Source organism: Micromys minutus (genome assembly GCF_963924665.1).
Source record: "Micromys minutus genome assembly, chromosome: 1".
Classification (NCBI taxonomy): domain Eukaryota; kingdom Metazoa; phylum Chordata; class Mammalia; order Rodentia; family Muridae; genus Micromys; species Micromys minutus.
In genome coordinates, this window is record NC_137969.1 from 220,920,288 (window position 1) to 220,938,413 (window position 18,126).

Genomic DNA, 18,126 nt, shown 5'->3' on the forward strand with positions numbered 1-18,126 from the left:
GATAGTGGGTGTAAATGCCACAGAAGTGTAAGAGATGCTAAATCCTTGTGTGCTGTTTAAATGGCTTGTAAGAAATGCTGAACAATTCTAGCACTTTGTCTGCTTTTAATGGTATCCAGGAACACTGTATAACTCACCCCACCCAGAAATGATTTGATTAAGACTGGACAGGAATAGATCATTAAATGCATTTGCTATTTTCATGACAAGGCTGAGGTAGGGATATCCGATGATATGTCTGAACTGAGTTGATGGCAGACATGCTCGTCAGTTATTAGAAACGCAAGAGATCTGGCTTTTTGGGGTGTGGGGGCTGTTTTTATTTGTCCATAGATATTAAGGTTGTAGACATTATATGCAATGCTTCATTCAAATCAAGAATCCCAAAATAGCAATCATACAAACAGACAAGATTAGTAAGGTGTTATATTAAATTTAGATTTCTTTGAAAATATGATGATTTTTTCTTTTAGTTACCCATTTTTAAATATTAATGTAATGCTGTAACATGTATAAGAACAAGCAGTCAGCTCTCCTGAAACTCAATGGGTGAATGCACCATATTTGAGAATAACAGAAATCTCCCACATGACCGTGTTTGATCTCCAATTCACCAGGATGTCCTGAATGATGCCTATGAAAGTGCAGCCCGCTACGACCAGTTAGTCACCAGGGCAGCGAGGATCATCACATCCCTGGAAGCCATGTTTTTGTCATTCAGAGTAGACCTTCACAGTCCCAAAGACTCACTGGAGCTGGCGCACCTTAAACAAGAGGAATTGCAATCCATAGTAGGTGATTTACAGAGCCTCATTGAGACATTGGGGGCTATCTCCAGCCCTGAGGCCAAAGAACAACTTCAATGTGCCTTACAAGCTCTAGCGGCTAAGAATTCAGCCTTGAAAGCAGGGCTGGAAGCCCAGGAAGCTGAGCAGGAGAGGTAAGTTGCCTATCCTTTCAAGTAACAGAACATCGTTTTATTTGTCTTTATAATCAATCAATGTGCACATCAGAGGAAATTTGAATGTGGGAAAGTTTAATAAGTCACCAAAGAAAACCATGCTAAATGTTTCATTATATTTTAATTTCTTATTTGGTATTTGATACATATAATAATATTCTACGTAAAATGTGTAGATAATTTAAGGGATGAAGACAAAACAAACATCTTTATACCCAAAGTGTCCAAGATAAACCTCATTAACTTGAGTTCTCTCATGAGCTCCTCCTCCTTTCTTTATCAGGAAATAACCAATGCCCTAAATTTTGCTTTATTGTATTTTTGCTGTATTTATGTCCTGTTATTCTCTAGCTCCATATTTTTCGAGCCATCACTTTGACCATAATGTTTACTCACACTCCTGTCCATAGCACACTTTGTTGTTGATGGACATTTGCGTCTCTAGTTCATACACTAGACAACGGTGCTTCTGGGAACATGTTGAAGTACAGGAGCCTCCCTTGGTTATGTAAGATCATGATAGCCCAGATGAAGCGAATGCAACTCCTAGGATTAAAATGCCCACTAATTTCTTCTAAAGCAGGTTCATATTCTAGTTGTCCCCGGTCCTTGCTAACACTTGTCATTAAACAGTAAAGGTGGGCTGGAAGACGGCTCAATGTGTAAGACTGCTTGCTTTGCAAACATGAAGACCCAAGTTCAAATCCCTGGAACCCATGCACCTGTGATCTGAGCTCTATGGGGCAGAGCTGAGAGAACTATTGGGCCTTGTTAGTAGCCAGCCTAACTCCAGGTTCAATGAAGGACCCTGCCTCAAGAGATAAGATAGAGAATACTCAAGCACATCACTAGATGACCTCCTTGACCTTCATGCACGTGCCCAAGCAGGCTTCTCTGTTCACAGATGGGTACATTCCTTGTATATATACAGAAGAGGTTGGCGGTGAGATAGCTCACACACATATACACACGCACACACAAAGTGTAAGTGTGTTTTTTGTTCATTTTGTTCTTGCTGTTGTTTTGAAACTACCATCTTGTCTCAAACTCACTATGTAGACCAGAATAGCTTCAAACTTAAGGCAGTCCCCCTGCCTCAGCTTCCTGAGTATGAATGGTAGGATTTCAGATGTAAGAGTTTTTATTTTAAGTTATTCATTAGTTTTTTTTTTTAACTAGAGAGTAAACACAAGGTCATACATGCGTTGAGCATGCGCCCACTGCTGAACTCTACTCTAACTCCCCCAAACAGAATTTTTAATTATTCTCACCGGGGGATTTAGGTAATGCCTACTTACTGTATGTAATTTTATAGTGCTTTAAAAAATTACATCACAAATATAAACTATTCCCACTTTTTTTTTACTATAAAACATTCACCATTTTTCTTGTCCTAACAAATGTTTTATAACAGTAATCACAATCCATATATACAATTCTATGATGACTTGTTGCAATTTACTTAACCATGTTTTTTAGATAGTCTTTCTGCTGTTTTAAATTAAGTACAATTATGTATAAAAGGCTTTTACTATGCAATGATTTTTATCCTGATTTTAGTAAATTCTTTATATTTAAAGTAACTCTCTAAAACACACAGCCAAACATATGAATCCAAATGTGGACATTTGGACGTTACATGGCTTTTTCCCAGAACCTACTTTGCAGATCATTGATAGTACATTAAAAAAAAAAAAAAAAAAAAAAAAAAAACTCAATTTCTTAATCTATTTCTTCTTCTCCCTGTTCCTTTCTCCCTCCATTCCTCCCTCTCTCCCCCTCTGTCTGTGTCTGTCTGTCTGTCTGCCTGTCTAACTTAGTGTTTTGAGGACAACTCTATCTGTTTAAAGCCATCCATCAGTACCTTTGGGGATGAGTAGTCAATCAAAATGTTTAAATGCCTTGAATGGCAAAACAAAACAACCAAACAAAACCCCTTTACGTGTGTATGTGTAGGGGATACCTGCTGTAGTGATAAATGAAATTCAATATATTTTTCTAACTGCCTCTTCAGGTGCCTGGAGAATTACAAATGCTATAGAAAACTGAGAGAAGAAATTTGCTCTCAGCTCAGGAAGATGGAGACAGATCTCAGACAGTCCACATCGTCATTGCCCAGGTCTTACAAAGAAGCTTTAGCACGCCTGGAACAGAGCAAGGTAACATCATCAGTTTGTGGATCCTCTGTGTCCCAGGAGGACAAACTGGTGGCATCAGCATGAGGCATGGCTCAGCTATAACCACAGGAGTTTTCAAGCACCAGTGAAAGTGTCCCCACCGGGGGCTGAGGGTGGGAGATGATCTGACCCCTTCAGGTGATCAGATCCACGATGCAGTCCCTACCCCCACTCCCCACCCCTGGCATCCTGTCCTGCGGACCACCTTTCTAAACCTTCTCTTTCCTGATGTTTTGAGGTGTGCTACTGGATCCGTGACAGAACAGTCACCGCATTTGTCCAGTTTTGATCATTTCCTGTACCAATGCTAAGTTACTTATTTATTTAAAACAAAGTCTCCTGTATCCCAAGTTTCTCCTGCCTCTACTCTCCCTCTGCTTCAAGCATTGAGGTCACAGGCATGAGCCTACATGCCTGGCTTTACTTTTTGTGTGGTTTACTTTTGTGCACACAGTAGGCAAACACCCTCCGACTTGGATACATCTTCAACTTGCAAAGCAACTTGGATTTTTGCTTATTTTCATCTGTTAGAATCGGTGCTGTTGTGTCGTTATGTCTTGGGTTTCTTTTTCCTTCCTATTTTTTCTTTTTTTAAAGATGTATTTATTTTATGTGACTACACTGTTGCTGTCTTCAGACACACCAGACGAGGGCATCAGATCCCATTACAGACAGTTGTGAGCCACCATATGGTTGCTGGGATTTCAACTCAGGACCTCTGGAAGAGGCACGCAGTGCTCTTAACCGCTGAGCCATCTCTCCAGCCCCTATTTGGGCTTCTTAGTTACATATTTGTTTTTGAGGCAGAGTCATGCCGTGGAGCTGATCTTGGACTTATGATCTCTCCGCCTTTGCTTTCTGAATGTTGGGATGACAGGTGGGAGTCATCGCTTCTGGCTCGACACTGTGATTTAGGTGAGGCCATTCATCTACCAAAAAGAAACTGAACAAAGAACTCCTAAATATTGCTGCTGGTTGGTATAGTAAACACTGTATGTGGCCTGGCAAAATCTTTACCTTTGTGAATCTTCTAACTCTGAAAAGTTTGCTTTTGGGTTATTTAAGTTCCTCACCCTTCCACACACTCACCCTCCATTTCCTGCAGAATGTAAGGCGTAAATCACCCTGGCCCTAAGTGACTTTCAAAGGAGGTTGAATCCTGTCATAGCTGAAGAATATTTAAATCATTAACTGGCCAGCATGGTGCCACATACCTTTAGTATCAGGGCTCAGGAAGCAGAGGCAGAAGGATCTCTGAGTTCGAGACCAACCAGGACAACCTCCTGAGATAAAACATTTAAACAAACAAACAAACAAAAAATTGTCCTTAACTGTGCCAGACTTCATCATTCATATCGTTCTCTCCTTATAAGGCACTAACATCTAACCTCCTGTCAACCAAAGAAGACTTGGTGAAACTCCATCAGATCCTCAGACCCCTGAAATACAAGTGCACAGAACACGATGCCATGCGTGTGCTTGGAGTGGCCTCGGCTCTGCGGGAGAGGTGGCTGGATTTGCTGGACACTGCCAGAGAGTGGCAGGAGTGGGGTGGAGAGCTGAAGACTGGGTGGAAGTTCATCAGTGAGGAGGTGAGTCCTTCCAGCGGCAACCCTGAAGCTCGCAGTGAGGCAGGCGAGGTGGATCAAACCCAGGCCTTCAGGTTTTCGCAGCAAGCACCTTTTCCCCACTAAGCCAGCTTGTCAGCCCTTAGGCAGTTCTTACTAAAAAGGCGACTACTTGCTGGTGAAGCTTTAAAATCCCTCATGGTGAAGATGAGTTCATCCTTAAAAATATCTGCCTTCATGTTTATTACAGTAGAGGTTAGAACTGAGTAATCTGCATGATACCTGGCTAATTGGAAATCAGCTCCAATTGTTAAGTATGGAAATTAGTTATGGTTGTCAAGTGTGGGCCTAAAAATATGGAATTCTATGCTTTCTGAAAAGCGTCTCAGAAGACCTCTCTGACACCTGTCAGTCCCAGTTGATAGCTTAGGTATGCTTTGGGACTTGTGCGTGACATATATTAAGAAGGAAAATGAAAAATCACAGGAGACCATGTATTTGTTAATCTTTCCATAGTGCCAAGGATAAATGAGGTACAAATCAGAACATGAATTGAAAATTTTCTTTTCTTCATTTCAAAATTTCGGGTGAATTTTCTGAGGACGGGCATGTAATGAGTTTGAATGTAATTGGTGGGGGATCACCCATAGTCAACTCTAGCCCATTAACCCGCTTAGAACTTAATATTCTTGAAATCAGTGCCATTTCAGCGGTGCTGGTGGGGCTTAATCAGTGAGAAGTCTCTTGGATGTTCAAACTCTTAAGAAACTGTCAATTATTCTGGCTGCCAGTCCACTATGACACTGATCACCAAGCCCCTACCCCATGCCGAGAAACCAGTTCAGACATGTGACTCTGGATCCTTGCCTTGCCCGTAGGAAGTTACTACCTTTACCATTTGATACTTAGGGAAACTGAGGCTCTGATTAATATTTCTTCTTTTTTTAAGTAGTGGCCCAAGAGCCCCGACTGTAGACTGACTGTGTGGCAAACCTCTGTGGGTCATTGAATGCATACTAAGGGGTCTTCCTTACAATTATAACCGGGCAGCCCAGCTATGCCCGTACCTAATGGACACTCAGTAGGTACGTGCTGAGGTGGAGTGCTTGTTCAGATCCAAACCCTGGCGGGTTCCAAGCTCTTACTGTCTCCTCACACCGCTGTTTCATGGCCATTTGAAGTCCTATCATATTAATTTCAATCTTACTCATTTGATTCTTCCTAATTACTCAAACAGGCCTGGAGCCCAGGCTCATCACAAACTATGTCACCGAGGATGACGTTGCACTTCTAATCTTTCCACTCTACCTCCCAAGCACTGGGATTACAGATGTGTATTACCATACCTGGTTCGTGCGATGCCAATGCCAGGGCTTCCTACCAACCGAGCTTTATTCCTGGCCCAACAACTGTGATTTTTTTTTTTCTCCAAAGGCCAGCACAAATAAAACCATACAATGACAGTAATACAGCTCTTGAAGTGAGCACTTACAGTGTTCTTGGCTTGTAGCTCTTGTATCCATGTGAAGGGCGGTCCTCAGACAGGCTGCCAAACCATCAATGTGGGGTAGCTGTGCTCTTTGCTAGAGGCCATTGCTGTTTTGCCTGTGGAGTGTTGGAATTCCCTCCTGGTAGGAAAAGGTGTGACTGTTGACATTCCTTCCTGGAAGGAACGAGTGGAGAGAGGGTCATTTAGCCCACGCCAGAGTATCCAGGCACTCCTCTCTGTTTTTCTACCTTACCGGCCAGTGTCCTCAGGCCTGTCTAGAAGAGGAGCTAGAGTGTGTGGGCTAGGAAGACTAGGGGAAGGGGCTCTCTCTGTGTGGTGATCCTGAAGCCATCCTCTAGGTTGGGTCAAGACTGTCCAGCACTGGCTGCTTTGGGGTCAGCCAGGTTCCTGTCAGTAATCCTTCACACATGCTCTGTAAGTAAGCTCAATAAACTCAGTGGGTCCCAGGGTGAACTCCTGTGGCACCATGCTTTGATTTGTTATTGGGACTTCAAGAGAAAGGGGTTTCCCTTAGAACCTGGTGGGGCTGGGGGGAGGGTGTACATGGTCACATGCCCCTCCCCCACCAGAGTAAGTTTTAGCAACAATGTAGGAAGTCAATAGGACTCAATGGTATTGAGTCACTTGCCCAAGTTCATAGGCAACAAAAGAGGATTGAAACTTACATATTGTGTTTAATTGCTAAGCGCCTAGGTTAAGGGGTAGCGTGTATCGTGTATCAGCTGATGTGTGACTGTGTGGGTGGTGGGTGTTGGTATGGATGTGTGTGTTACTAGAGAGCAAACCAAGAGCTCTGTGCATGCTGGGAAAGCATTCTGCCACTGAACTGCATCCCGGCCTTAATGCAGTTGAAGATCTTACTCACTCGATAAAAAAGGTTCCACCCCTGTACCTAAGTAAGACCATGTGAGAGGCTTCAGCCATGCGAGAGGCTGCGAGCACTGCTGGGATCTTTGTGCCACTGTGAAAGGTTTGGGCTCAGAGTGCACAAGTCCAGTGTGTCATGGCTCCTGGGGGCAGGTGACGTCATAGTCAGGAAGAAGACAGTGATGGATACTGGTGCTCGTCTAGATTCAAGACCCCAGCCCAGCGAATGGTGCCACATGCTTGGCATAGGACGTCCACCTCTATTAACTAATGTCATCTAGAGAAACCCTCATGGGCATGCCTCTCATGCTTCTAGATACGGTCAAGTAGACAGTCAAAGTTAACCATACGATAACTAACCAATAAAAATCATCCATTTTTAAATTGTTGTAATATAACCATCCACTATCTTTATGGACTAAACAATTTGAGTAGGTAGGTTTTTTTTTTTTTTAAAATTAAACGTTCATTTTATAAATTTTCAAAATAAAACTCAATTTACCTTTTGATTTGTCTCTTTTCTCTTTTAACAAAACACGGTATTTTTTTTTTAAGGTAGGATCATTGATACTGATATCATTATTACTTGATATCATTGTTGATGTGCTAGTTAGCTCCAGCTGCCCACTTTACACAGAACAGCCATCTGAGTAAGCCTTAATGGAGGGACTTTTCAGATCACACTGAGCTGTGGTGGTGTCTGGAAGGGACTGTCCCGATGAGGAGAGCCTAGCCCAGCCTGCTGAGGCCCCTGGCTGTGTCAGGCAGCAAGCTGAGCTTGGGAGTGAGCCAGAGGGTAGCCAGAGAGCTCAGGAGGAAGCAGCTTGGTTCCCTGCCCTCTTCCTTCCCTGATGGACTGTGGCCCTAATTCGTAAGACAAAGCAAACCCTTTCCTTTCCCAGGCTGGTTTTGGCCAGAGTGTTTTTATCACAACAACAGATAGGATGCTAGAACAGCCAACTTTTAGAATAATGGTTTTATGCTTTGGGGGTGTTGGTGCAATGGAGCGTCTAGTGCTGGAGCAAAGTGATTTCTTTAGGGATGGCTGGGGATGGGAAGCTGACTTCGTCTCATACTGTTGGGTCTCAACACTACTTCCTCATTCATTCCTGCTTCTTCAGGTCCCCAAACTTACAATCTCCTTTACTGTGTGTGTGTGTGTGTGTGCGCGTGTATGTCCAAGAAAAGTCACCAGAGAGTGCAGAGACTTTCCAAGGGTGAGGGCCGGTACCTATTACTCTGTTTACTTGGCCCAGGGACTTTCTATATCAATTTAGCATGAAGCTTGCTGAGTTTTGATCAATACATGACTACCAACAGAATAAAATTGTAGCGCACTTCCATCATCTCCGAGCATTTCCCCATGTGCTGGGTGTTTGTTTTTATACCCAAGCAGGATGCTTTTGAGTGGCTGGACTCACAGCTGCCCATTGAGTGTTTGTTTGTCTGGCTGCCAGTAAGACCCATTCTCTCTTGGGCCTTTCCTCTCAGTCTCAACCTTACAGCAACTTTGCCCAGAAACTAGGCTCGCCAGCAGGTAGTTAATTTTGTAAAGTGGCACAGGTGGGAGGAAGGAAACAGAAAAGGGAAGCTGTTTGATACTCTTTGTAGCCGGTCACCCATTTGTGGCCATCTCACCAAGTGACAGATGCCCCACTGCATTCTGGGTTACACACAAGGGTCTTTCAACCCCAATAATTTTAGAAACCTTAGCTCTACCATTAGTCTCCTGTCTAAGTTGCGGTTCCTTTTAGCCTGCTGCTTTTAAGTGGGAAGGTGTGAAATGATCTATCCCATCCTCTAGTCCAGGTCTAGCCTGCCTGGTTTCCAGTTGTAGCATGGTTTAATACTGTGGGAAGCACATATTCTGTAGATGAACTTCTTAGGGAGGCTATGCCCTCCCTCTGCACCAGGTATAGTAGAGCAACTAGGGACCCCACTTTTTTATAGAACCTAAGACAGGGTAGCAGATACTACATCCTGTTCCTGATGCTTTGGTTTCTTCCCAGCAAACACTAGAAGCATTATTGATAATGGATTTGAACAGTAGTCTTAAGTGTACCATATATTACTTCCACAATTCAAGAAACCCTGTCCCATGACATCTCTCTTTGTCTGCCACTGAAAGATTGACCAATTTGACCTTCACACTGGGAAAGAAGTATGCCTTGGGCTTTGGGGACTCTGGGAGCTTATAATAATTGATGTGGGAGCTCTTGCATCTTCATAGGATTTATTTCTCACCTCTGGTTCATCCACAGCCTGGCTCACCATGTCAATCAGCATGACAACATAGGTGCAGTTGTCTGGTGTGGTCATTTTTAATGGCAAGGTGGGCCACTGTTTGAACATAGAGTTAGGAGGGCAGAATGATATAAACAGTCTTGTAGCAAGGCATGGGGGTGGGGAGCAGAGAGCTACCTTGTTCAGGAGCCTTTGAGGCTGTTTGCCAAGTCTTTGTTCTGAGTCCAGACTGGCAGAATTCCTAGTTTCTAGGTAGGCGTTGTAATAAGTTACGTATTTCTACGTTTCTTTACACACCAGTGGCTGATACACACAGCTTGGTTCAGTAGTCCCAGTGGCTCTCTCTTTGGCAAGCGTCAGGTTCATAGCGAATTGCCAGGCTTAGTTTTACAGCAGGATGTAGACATTCAAAGTAAAGCCAAAGAGACTTGTAGGAAAATTTCCGCATCCAACAGTAGCCCAGCCTCTCGTGGTGGGACCATTCCAAGCACCTCATGTAGACCTCGTGGGAACACTGTTCAAACCAACAGAAGCCTCAAGGGGAAATAAATCACTCTAGTCAATAGCTTCTCCCCAGCCCGTTCACAATTTCCTCATTGGAATCACACGGCTACGTGGGCAGTATATGGGAGCTGCAAGAGTCTTGATCTTAGAGGACTCATGTTCCCGGCTGTGTTGAGCGAATAATGCGTTTGAAAGAGGATACGGCATTAGGAATACCTTTAAGAGAGGAGATACAAAAACCATGACCACCAGGTAGATTTCAGATCTCAAAAATCTTCATGCTTTCTCTTTGTTGTCATTCATTCAATTAGATTGAACGAGAAGCAATAATTTTAGAGACACTTCAGGAGGACCTTCCAGAAATTTCCAAAGCAAAGGATGCAGCTCCCACAGAGGAACTCTGTCAGCTGTTGGACTCTCTGTGCCAGCATGAGGAGAGCATGGAGAAGCAGCAGCTGCTGCTGGCCCTCCTTCTACAGCGTGTAAGGAGTATCCAGAACATTCCCGAAGGCACTGAGACTGTGGAAGCCATCCCAGCACTTCAGGAGATTAGGTCTATGCAAGAACGGTGCAACAGGTGAGATTTACAAAGAGGTTGATTATTAAGGAAATGATCTCGATGGCTTCTGTTCAAAGTTAAAAAGTATTTTTAGAAAGTAGCAAATGCCGACAGAGTCAGCACCAGTGGGCACAAGCCAGGGGGCAGAAGTCAATGGTCATAATGGAAATACACAGTTTCCGTTTTGATATTACTTTATGAATTGCTTGCAGAGTTTTCCCCTCAAATGTGTATTGTTTTTCATTTTGGTAATACCTGTTGACTATAGGAAATTTTGATTGTGGGGAATTATAAAGACCAATGTGAAAGTCTACTTTAATCTCACCATGAAGCAGAAAACATAATCACCCTCTTCCTTGCTTTTCACTCTGATACTGTTTTCTGCTGAGTCACTGACCAGAAGATTGTTTTTGTCTTCCATGCCTTTGACTGTCAAATTTAAAACATACCTGTATAATGTATATATGATGTTGATATGCCATAATATGTTTAAGTGAACCCCTTTAAAGATCCTTTAAGTTCCATCTAATTCCATTGTGTTTATTGTAAAAGCCACAGCAGTGAATACGCTCATGGTAGGAAGAAAGCAGTGGTTTCCTCTTCATTCTTGGTCACTCAACAGCTCTATCCAATGTCAAGGGTCTTATACACACACACACACACACACACACACACACACACACACACGCGCGCGCGCGCGCATACACACTCACACATACTGAGCATGTCTCAACTGATATCCACTTGAGTCTCTGCAGTTCTGATGTGATCTACCTGCCCAGATTCTAAACTTTGAGCATTCAGTTTCACAAAGCTTCCCTGCTTCTGGGGCCAACCACAAGATGTCAGCCATGCTTCTGACTGTCTGGCTACTGGAACTTCCTCCAGAACCTTCCTTAGTAGCTCACAGAACTCAGGGAAACACTGAGGTTTGCTGATTCATCAATGAAAACTATAATGAAGGATACAAATAAAAAACAATGTGGAGGGCTGGAGAGATGGCTCAGTGGCTAAGAGCACGACCTGCTCTTCCATAGGTCCTGAGTTCAAATCCCAGCAACCACATGGTGGCTCACAACCATCTGAAATGGGATACAATGCCCTCTACTGGTGTGTCTGAAGACAGCTCATATATATATATATGTGTGTGTGTGTGTGTATGTATGTATGTATGTATGTATGTATATGAAAAAAAAAGAACAATGTGAAAAGATACGTGGGTCAAGGGGTGTGAGAATGGGACCGCTTCCCTGGCACCCACAACACAGGACCCTGCCGTACATCTCTTGTTTAGCAGTCTGGACACTCTCGGACCTTATCTCTTTCCATGCTCCTGAGGGCTACATTTGTTGCAATATCCTTTTCAACCTAATAGCCAATTTGTTGCATTTTCCTCTTTTACTCAAACCCATTCAATGAAAACAGGACTCAGTAATTAGAAAAACAAACTGTGGTCTATTTTGGGCAGATTTACCACTTCACTCTCTATTCTCCTCCTGAGAAATCCCTCTCGCTTTCTGTGAACTGTCCTCTTGTTCCCGTTCTGTCCTCCCCTCCTTCTCCTCTTGCTCCTCCTCTTCCCTTTTCTTCCCTGACTCCTCCCCTTCCATTTCCTCTTCTTTTTTCCACCTCTTCTCCCTGTCCAATCATGTATTGCCTTGACATAAATCTACATACATTGACCAATTAGGCAAACGTGGTCAGCTCAGCCTCCTCTAGTCATCTCCCCTCTGTAGGGATAGGGACGAGGGTGATGCAGATAGTCCCAGCCCTCCAGTCTCACCCTGTGAGGCTATCCAGAAGTTCACCAAGAGACTTGCTTAGTACAAGAGCTCTGTCTCAGGAATAAGGCCTTAGGTCAAGTGTGAGAACAGACTTTTGGCCAGGTAATTACACACACCCATAAACTCGGCATTTATGGGAGTGAAAAGAACAGGACTGCAGTAAGTTCAAGGGTAGTCGGGACTACATATGAAGCGCCATTTCAAAAAGAGAAAGTCAAACAAGTGATTTCATTGTATTCCTTTCTGTAAGGGAATCAAGAAGAGCAGACCTGGAGAGCAGGGACCAAGTATAGATTTCTATTGTGTTACCACGTAACAGATACCAGATAGTTCTTGGCAAAGGCACCACCACCACACGCACAGTTGTCCCTTCCGGAAATGGGTCAGCTGAAGAGAAATGAGCTGGTAGGGGATGTCTGTTCTAAAGAGACCATCCATGGCTGATGACACTTGTCACTTCATCTGGGATCTGGGATCATGTGCGGCAGATGGAAGCTAGAGATGGGAGTTGGAACATGCAGAGGAGACAGGAATGAGGATTTTGGGGACTCTGTTGATTAAACTGTATTTGATGTATGTTTGACAACACATCAGTAAAAACTGGTACTTTTCACCTAGGGAGGAAAATGTTCTTTTTCGAATTCTTTATGAGTTCTATTTTGTTGTAATTTCAGGCTTCTTCAGACAGCTCAGAAGAATAAGGAACCAGTCCAGGCTGAAATCCAGGCACGGCATTCTTTCATAAAGAAAATAAAAGATGTAAAGCATTTATTTGAACAGATCTCAACTTCTTTCCCAAACTTGGCGTCAGAAGGCCATCCAGAGAGAGCAGAACAGTTTGAGGTAAGCAAGAGTGAATGGTCTCCTGTTCAAGCCCTATGGAAGAGATAGCTCATTAGCCAGAGCTGGAGGGGTGGTCCAGGGAAAAAGGAAGTAGGTGCACAGGCCGCACATCGTGTGCAGAGTTGGGGAGGATGAGCATTGTTAGCAAATGGAGAGGAATTCAAGCTATGCTGGGAGGCAGGTCACTCTGAGCTTCGAAGACCCATTTTTAACCATGTTTCAAGTGTGTTTGGTGATCAGAGGCCTTGGCCCTCAGATGAAGAATTCGCTTCTTTTGTTTGGATGTGGTATCTCAGTCTGGGAGGTGGTATGCGTACATGGAAGATCATTTTGAGAGCACATTTCTTCAGAGTCACCTTTCATCCTATTCTTAGTACAAAAAATAACTCCGGGAACTTTAAAAAATTTTAATTTAATTATTAAAGATACACTTATTTTAATATTTTATGTATATGAGTGTTTTGCCTAAATGTATGCATGTATGTGTACCACAGGTATGCTTGGTGCCCATGTCTGCTAGAAGAGGGGGTTGGATGCCCTGGAACTGGAGTATCGGGTGGTTATGAGCCAAATTCAACTCCTCTGCAAGAGGAACAAGAACGCTTTATCATTGATCCTTCTCTCTTTTTTTATTGTCTATGGCTATGTGTGTGTGAGTGCTTTTTGGAGAACCAGAGATACATCTGGTTGTGAGCTGCCACATGAGTGCTGGAAACTGAAGCTACGTCCTCTCCAAAGCAGCCAAAACGCTGAACCACTGATCAGTCTCTCATGTCCTGACTGTGGGGACTTTATGCAAAGTCTCATGCTCTTGTTAACCACACAGCCCTTGGTTATAGTGTTGACAAGGGAAGCCTCCTGTCTCTCTCATAAGTTTTCTCTGGAAAGCCATTGTCTCAGTCAGTAGTTGTGGACTGAGAGCTGTCACCAGCCTGGGTGGAAGAACAGGATGCTGCCCCAACCGCCCTACCTGTGACTGTACTACATTACTCTTTGGCTTTCCCTCTCTAGGTGTGTCTGAGGATGGAGACCAGGAGCTGGGTGTAATGTCACAGGGTTGAGAATGGGAATTGTTCCTTGGGGTTGGGACTCTGGGCAGTCACTAGAGAGCTAAAAAACACAAAAGCCCAGAAAAGTCAATAAGTAGGCTTTCCACTCCATCTTTGGAAAGCTTTCCCAAACAGATGAGTTTCTCCTTTATAATGCTGCAGGAGAACGAAGATCAGATTCTGTTTCTAGGCCACAGCCAATGGACCATTTGTTCCGAGTGCTTTTATCTCCTGAAACCTACATTCTTTACCAGGAACTGGAACCCTCCCTTTTGAAAGGAGTAGGGCTCTGCCTGGCTGTCTAATTACATGAAACAGACACTTTTGCTTTGAGCATGGGTCTCTCGATGGCCTTGCCTCATTATGATGATAATGTAGGAAGAAGTAGAAATAGCAACAAGTTAATAACAACTCGGAAAAACCTTTGAAACTTCTGGCCACTTGTTACTTTTTAGCTGATTGGAGGCTACTGAGATGCAGTCTATCCTACATGCTGGAGAAGCAGAGGCTTTTCTGATGTCTTTTCTGGCACAAGAGTCTGACACCATGAAGAGCTATTAAGTTCAATTTTTACGAATTAGCAAGACTAGTCTGACTAAACTCCCTTATCTCTAGGGCTTAATCTGCTTGTATCAATAGGGAGGTTTTGTCATGTAAAGCTGGCTTGTTTAAATTGAGAGGACTCTGGAATTCTACTTTCACTTTTCTTTATGGCTAAACTTTTTCCCAGGTCCTGTAAGTATTGAGACTCTGTTGATGGTTTTAGGAGCTGCAGAGCATTCTTCAGAAAGGCAAGCTGACTTTTGAGAGCATTATGGAAAAACTGCGCATCAAGTATTCCGAGATGTACAGCATAGTCCCTGCGGAGATCGAATCCCAGGTGGAAGAATGCAGGAGAGCCCTGGAAGATGCCGACGAGAAGGTAGTGAGGATGTGTGCGATGTGTGCATGCTTGCACGTGTATGTGCGTGGTGCTGTGGTGATCAGGGTGGGTGAATGGATATGAAAATATCCTCTGATTGTCACTTTTAATTTTCCTACTTTCAGTCTGCTTGGTTTTATGTAGTTCACGTATTGAGTAGTGAAATGAAGGAGCTAGAAATAAAGTGTGTAGGTACCGGAGTTTCAGATCATCTTTCCTTTTTTTTTCCCCCACCAGTTGTCTTAGTTTTCCCCTTTACATTTTAATAGTTCATGTTATCTTTAACTTGGCTTGTTATTATTATTATTATTATTATTATTATTATTATGTTTTTACATTATTATTTATTCTAAAGATCTTTAATAACTGGGGACATGTATAATATTTTGCTTTAAAAAACACTTCCCCCAAACAGTGAAAGAACAGCCAAGGGCAGGACTGTAGATTTCATTGCTCACTTGATAGCATTTTAGCATGCAGTGTCTGTTTAACGGTGATGTGGATGTAGTTCTCACAAAGCATCCTGAGAAAACCTTTTCACCTTAGAGTGCAGGCCTGAAGAAAGGGTGTGTATTGTTCCACTGTGCTGGAAACAGGCTCACTCAGCAAGTATTTATTAGGTATTTCAGATCAACTGAAGAAAACTGTGTTTGGTTCCGTGTTCACAGGAGGGTTTTATGTTTTGTCTTTAAAGATTAAAATTCCCATCCTTTGATAAGTAAAACAGACCGCCACTAGAAACATCACGCAGAAAAACAGGGCTCTCTGTTTCTAAGAAGTAGCTGTGGGGAGGAGGTTGTTTTGCCTAGAAGGTAGACAAGTGGAGATTACCTTTGTTTTTAAAGAGGCCTGAGAATAAAGTTGGTTATACTGTACAACCCACTGTATGGATATAGAGCTATATAGATTTTCTTATAAACTAGAGATGCATCCAAGAATCAGATTTCAACCTTAGACGCTTGTGTTGGCTATGATAACTCACACTGTCCCGTCAGCACCCCAGAGGCTAAGGCAGGAGAGTGCTGTGTACTGGAGGCCTGCTTGGGTTTCAAGGTGAGACAAAGGAAACAAACAAGCCCCTCAGATGCTAGTAGGTGTCACTAACTAAATTCTGTGGCGTATTTCTCAGAACATGTGATTTGTATATGAGCACTCAATCTCCTAATATGTTAGAACAGATATTTTGATTTAATATACTAACCTATTGGAACTTAGCTCAAGGATTGTTATTTTTTTTTTTTTGAGACTATCAAATATTTTGAAAGAAACTCTGTGATATTTTTATAACTTTATGTGAAAATTCCTACCAAGCAAGTTGATAATTTAAAAAAAAAAATAGTCTCTCATGTTTAATGGTGAAGCTTTCCATGGTGAACTTACACGTTTTTCACAAACGGAACGATTTTGACTGTGTCATGAGTCTTAAGGAAGTTCATGGGTCCAGGCCACAGCCACATACGGTATCATGTCTGTAATTCAGATGACTACTTACCCTGCATCATAATCTAGCCTTGCGTGTCTAAATGGTAGTATGAATTTCAATCAAGAGACTCCCTGTTATATCAGGTAACCTCATTGTTTGGTACTGTATTACATAGTAAAAATTAATTAACTTAAAAAGTGTATACAGGATTTAACTGAGTTTAGAGGCCAGAGACTTGCTATTGGCAGAAAACCCTGGTCCATTCCCTAGGACATGGTGTCTCACGACCATCTTTTTCTCCAGCTCCAAGAGATCTAATGCCTTCCTCTGGCCTCCTCAGGCACTGGGCACCTATGTGGTATGCATACATACAGGAAGAAAAATACCCTTACACATAAAACAAAGCTAAAATATTAAATCGATGTTTAATATAGTGATCTTTATTGCAGTTTATGATCTGTGAATAAACATATAATATGAAGGTATTACCAGCTCACAGTATGACAAGATCTTGCCACTGAGAACCAACTGGAGGCTTCTAGGGTCAAGTTCTACCAACACTTTAGTGTGTGGCCTTAGCACTGAGTTAGCCATTAGCCTGGGTTTCAACTTCTACAAATACACCCTTATCTGCACTGGTGTAGTTTCTGCATCAGCTTGTGTATATAGTATTGTGTGATATCTTACGGCTACTTATCAACAGTAGCTCATAAAATAAGTAAACAGGCTGGCCAGGCCTTTGGAGAAACAATATATTCAATACTCTTAATCTTCCCTAGCACAAGTAGTTATTTCTTAAGAAAATCATTTATATTAAAAAAAAAATGTTGTGCTCAATAGCCAGAGTTCTGGTTGCTAGGAAGTCACAGTAGAAACAGCAGAGAGAAAACCAGTGTTCTCCGTCCCTAAGAAATAGTCTGAGGAGGTTTTACCTAGCTGAGTAGGGAAATGGAGGTTATAGTTGTTTTAAATTGGCCTACGGATAAAGTTGATCATGTTCAACACAGAGCTGTGTGGAAGATTTTCTTATGAAGTTCAGCATGTCTAAGGAAGCCTTTTCTCTTAGAACTTCTCTATGAGTCATTTGATGCTTCAAAGAGCCCCCCAGTAGGGCTTCCGAATATAACACAAGTTTTACTTATTTGAATGAACATACGTCTAGATGATATTGAAAAGGTCGGGAAACACTGCTACCAACACAGAAAGGCTAGTCTGCTTTTCTAGCCTGTCACTAATACCATGACAGTATGGTTTGGAGCCCCCTCCCACTCCATGTTCAAACATTTTCAAGTTAAAAGGGAGAGTACTATTCAGAGTGGAGAGCTGAAACTGTACAAACCAACTGTGACTTTCTGCCTTGTCACAGATGAGCAGTGAAGTCTCCAAGAGCTCACCATCGAGTGTCATGAGGAGGAAAATAGAAAGCATTAACAGTGGGCTTCGCTGTATTGAAAAAATGCTGCAACAGAAAAGCAGAAACATTGAGGAAGCTCATGAAATCCAGAAGGTAATATCAGTACCCCCTTAAAGTGGCTTCGGCACGTGGTATTCTGTCTCACCCCTGTCCCCACATCCCAGACAGGAACTGCTCAGTCAGCCCAAGATGAGTCCTTTGGATAGATCTGAAGCTCCAAGAACTGGAAGTGGGGCTAAGGAGGTTCAGCTGTAAGAGTGCTGGTCTGGCGCACACAAAGCCCTGGATGTGAGCCCCAGCA

The 18,126-nt window shown here is 42.8% G+C and overlaps 1 protein-coding gene across 1 annotated transcript in view; it reads left to right on the plus strand.

Annotated features, from left to right (window-relative positions):
• Positions 1-18,126, plus strand: part of SYNE2 (spectrin repeat containing nuclear envelope protein 2) — a 259,839-nt gene that overhangs the window by 117,920 nt on the left and 123,793 nt on the right. Inside the window, exons 49-55 of the mRNA XM_080930654.1 lie at positions 618-940; positions 2,976-3,120; positions 4,512-4,730; positions 10,143-10,408; positions 12,849-13,017; positions 14,833-14,988; positions 17,778-17,918. Coding sequence (XP_080786780.1) covers positions 618-940; positions 2,976-3,120; positions 4,512-4,730; positions 10,143-10,408; positions 12,849-13,017; positions 14,833-14,988; positions 17,778-17,918 — 1,419 coding nt within the window. The remainder of the gene's footprint in view (positions 1-617; positions 941-2,975; positions 3,121-4,511; positions 4,731-10,142; positions 10,409-12,848; positions 13,018-14,832; positions 14,989-17,777; positions 17,919-18,126) is intronic.